The sequence below is a fragment of the Monopterus albus genome, unplaced genomic scaffold (genome assembly GCF_001952655.1).
Source record: "Monopterus albus unplaced genomic scaffold, M_albus_1.0 scaffold1359.1, whole genome shotgun sequence".
Classification (NCBI taxonomy): domain Eukaryota; kingdom Metazoa; phylum Chordata; class Actinopteri; order Synbranchiformes; family Synbranchidae; genus Monopterus; species Monopterus albus.
The window spans coordinates 1-3,823 of NW_018129237.1; the positions used below are offsets into that span (position 1 = coordinate 1).

The 3,823-nt window shown below is 40.7% G+C and overlaps 1 protein-coding gene across 1 annotated transcript; it reads left to right on the forward strand.

The window, feature by feature from the left end:
- The first annotated feature begins 1,622 nt into the window (after nt 1-1,622).
- On the forward strand, nt 1,623-2,923 carry LOC109953793 (cadherin-6-like). Its single transcript, XM_020589255.1, has one exon. It carries the CDS (start codon nt 1,734-1,736, stop codon nt 2,253-2,255), a length of 522 nt encoding a protein of 173 aa, XP_020444911.1. The 5' UTR covers nt 1,623-1,733; the 3' UTR covers nt 2,256-2,923.
- Nucleotides 2,924-3,823: the final 900 nt, after the last annotated feature.

Genomic DNA, 3,823 nt, shown 5'->3' on the forward strand with positions numbered 1-3,823 from the left:
AGCTGTCACTATTGGGTTTATCCCTCAAGTATGCACAGTCCTGAAGAGACCATTGTTTACCCATCTATGGTGGAGAAATTCAAATTAGTTAATCCTGTTGTAGTTTATTGTGGGGCGGCACAGTGGCACAGTGGGTAGTATCATTGCCTCACAGCAAGTAGGTCCCGTGGTTCACGACCATTTTGTGCAGAGTTTGTTTGTTCTCCCCGTGCTTGTGTGGGTTTTCTCCAGGTACTCTGGCTTCCTCCCACTGTCCCAAGTCATGCGGCTTAGGTTGATTGGTGACTCTAAATTGCCTGTACGAGTAAGTGTGCGTGTGTGGTTGTTCATCTGCGTGTTGGCCCTGCAATGGACCGGTGACCTGTCCAGGGTGTACCCCGTCTTTCGCCCGATGCCGGCTGGGATTGGCTCCAGCAACCCTGTTAGGGACTAAGCGGTATAGAAAATGAATGAACGGTTTACTGTGTTGTCCACTTTTGACACAGCAGTAGGAATTGAGCGTGTTCATGAACTATCCTTTCATTTTTTGAAAGAGGGTCTCTAGTTTTATAATGCTGAAATAATTATAGAATATTTGGAGTTAAAATGGGTGCAAAGCTAATCTAGAGGTACCCAAGATCAAACATTAAATGCAAAAGAGTAGAATGAGCATGACATGGGGACTTTAATGAGGTCTGCACAATGATTATCTAACACACAATGAATAAAAACAGAGAATGGAATGCCGTTTTATAATGACGGTAATACAAACTTAATTGTAATAAATGTAAATAATAATAAATGTATACAATCTAATTGAACTGGCTAATCAGCAGACATCTTTGCTGCTCTAATAAGTCTGTGTCATTGTTAGGATTTGGAATTTTCATTATCAAAGAATTTTTTTGGCAAAATTGTTTTGGCATGTGTGACATATTGAAGTATTTGGGTTGCTATATAAATAAAAGAACTAACATAGTTTAGAAATTGTCACTTTAATAAGACATTGCATTATGAGATAAAAGTATAACCTTCACATAGTTGTAGCGTGTTCACTCATTATTAAATGCACTTCTGGGGAGTTGTGCCTAGCACAGCTCTGTTTCAAGGGAGTAACCTAAGGGAAAGTAAATGATTACACAGTGGGATATAAAGTTGTCTGGAACACTCCACTGTTTTTCATGGAATACACTTATAAGGATAAGTTTTAATAATATAATTTTCACAATCTCACAGAATGCTCGTTAAATCATTATGTGTGTGCTTTTCTTATCACAAGAATGTAACTTCGGTTTCGGGGAGGTACAGCTGTGTATTATGAGAGAGAATTTTGGCTAGTATCAATTGATTTCAGCTGCATGATCAGCATGAGCAAGAATGTGTAAGGGGAGGGGGAAATATCATAAAATACACAGTCTGGGTGAGTTTCACTTCAGAACATTTTGCTCTGCTGCTGGCAGTGATCTCCAGATGCATCTGCAAATAAAGGTAATATGTGCACATTGATATTTGATGTGTGACTGAAATTCTTTCCACTATCTGGACTCGAGAAGAAGTCTGGGACTTCACACATGATACAAATTTCAAACTTTATCACTGTATCTCTGTTCAAGTCAAAATCCCAACATGGGAAGATCTTTGAACACTGATGCAACTTCAACGGTTCCCCCTGGACATTCTCTGGCCTCCGGATCAAGGAGGGGGAGCAAAGAACCAGCAGCAAAAGTCACCAAACTCTGTTGTTTGTTCTCTTTATGTTTGTTCTCCTTGTAGTGATCGTGGTGCTGTTTGCTGCCCTGAGGAGGCAGAGGAAAAAGGAGCCTTTGATCATCTCCAAAGAGGATGTCAGAGACAATGTTGTCAGCTACAACGATGAAGGGGGTGGAGAAGAGGATACTCAGGCCTTTGATATTGGCACTCTGCGCAACCCGGAGGCCATCGAGGAGAGCAAGCAGCGGAGGGACATTGTCCCAGAGACCTTCTACCCTCCAGTCCGACGGCCTGTGGTGCCACCAACCAGGGACAATAATGGAGATGTGAGAGACTTCATCAGCCAGAGGCTCCAGGACAACGATTGTGACCCAACAGCACCGCCTTACGACTCCCTGGCCACCTACGCCTACGAAGGAAACGGTTCCGTAGCAGAGTCCCTTAGTTCACTTGAGTCGGTGACGACAGAAGGTGACCAAGACTACAACTACCTGAGTGAGTGGGGACCCCGATTTAAGAAACTGGCAGACATGTATGGGGGCGATGACAGCGACAGGGATTCCTAATGAGAGTCTGGCACACAGACTAGGAGACAAATGTAAAAGTGAAACAGGTTTAAAACTTTTGGGCAATTCTGGTGCATGTGTGGTGTGAAAAATGGCAAAACAACCAAGACAGGAGCACTGTTTTTCCAAGTGCTCTATCACTGCCATTGATCACCATTCAAGCAGTACCTCCAGTGACCAGACGTAGGCTTTTTGTGTCCAGTCAGTGTTAGTTGCGTTTTCTGCAAGGGCACAGTCAAAAGAGTGAGCGTCAAGACTTTTTGTCTCTATATGGGTGTACAAGAGGCCCAAATATATCTACATGGATATTTTGTTTGTTTTTTCAAAGCTGCCTGTGATGAAAACATCCAACAAGCAGTTTTGTAAACTGACAGATATGCCTACGTATTTTTCAGTGTTTCTGGGATAAAAACATGCTGCATATTGTGAGTTTATCTTAGCTTGTGTATGTATGGTAATATAATACAATACGCTGTACAGTTGTTTTGTTTTTCTATGGATTTCTATTGTCCAAATCATACCCCTTTTAGCGATAGCTGCCCCACATTAGCCACTTATCCATGGTTGTGCTTGAGCCGTAAGTGCCAAAACGTTTTGGCATCATCTCAAATGAAAAAATAAGAAATCTTCATATACATTGGATGGGAGAGGTATAAAAATTTGTTAGCTGTGGCACATAGTCAATTGTCATTTTTACACTGTTTTAGAAATACTGCGTCACCTCTGAGCAGACTGTTCTGCTGCAGCACCACACAGACCCTCGACAGTGGCCTCAGGCACAAGTTTCTCATTCTGTCATTCAGTCATGTTGTGAACAGTTTATTCTCATAAATACAAACCTCAGTGCTGAGTGAAGCACATTAACCTGGGCTAATGAGACTTTGCACTGCAAATGATTGTCAATTGACCTTGAATGAAACACTGTGCAGGACATTTGTAGCTCCCAGTAAAATATTACTACATATAAATAGTAATATAAATGCAAATATGTTCTTATGATAAATAGGATCAGTCTTATCTTGCACTTCATTATATATGACTGCATACAAACAGGGTGAAGATGCTTTTAGCTGCTATACTGCACACAGATGGAACCAACTTCCCAATAAAATGTACCCTAACATGTCTCATTTGAAAACTTAAACAGGATGAAGATGCTTTTAGCTGCTATTCTGCACACACACATGGAACCAACTTACCAATACAATGTACCCTAACTACATATCTTTCATGTCTCATTTGAAAACTCTGTTGGTTTCCTGAAACAGTCATTCACTAGTTTCTGTGTTGCACTTTTATTTCATCTGTTGCATTCATGGCAATTTATAAACTATGACTCCACTGTAACTGCTAGATTCTCATGTTTCAGACCTTTTACTTTGTATGTATCTATTTTCATTTCATGTAATTTATCTCCCTTTAACAATGTTTTACATTCATTTTGTCTTAAGTGATTTTATTCTGGTTTTAATGCTGTTACTGTTTATCTTTGCCTGTGCAAAGCTCGTTGAATTGCCTCTGTGTAAAATGTGCTATATAATTAAAGCTGCCTTGCACCGGTTTGACTC

Excerpts from the sequence above, each read along its gene's own strand:
- LOC109953793 (XM_020589255.1), top strand. The coding sequence starts at position 1,734 with ATGTTTGTTCTCCTTGTAGTGATCGTGGTGCTGTTTGCTGCCCTGAGG.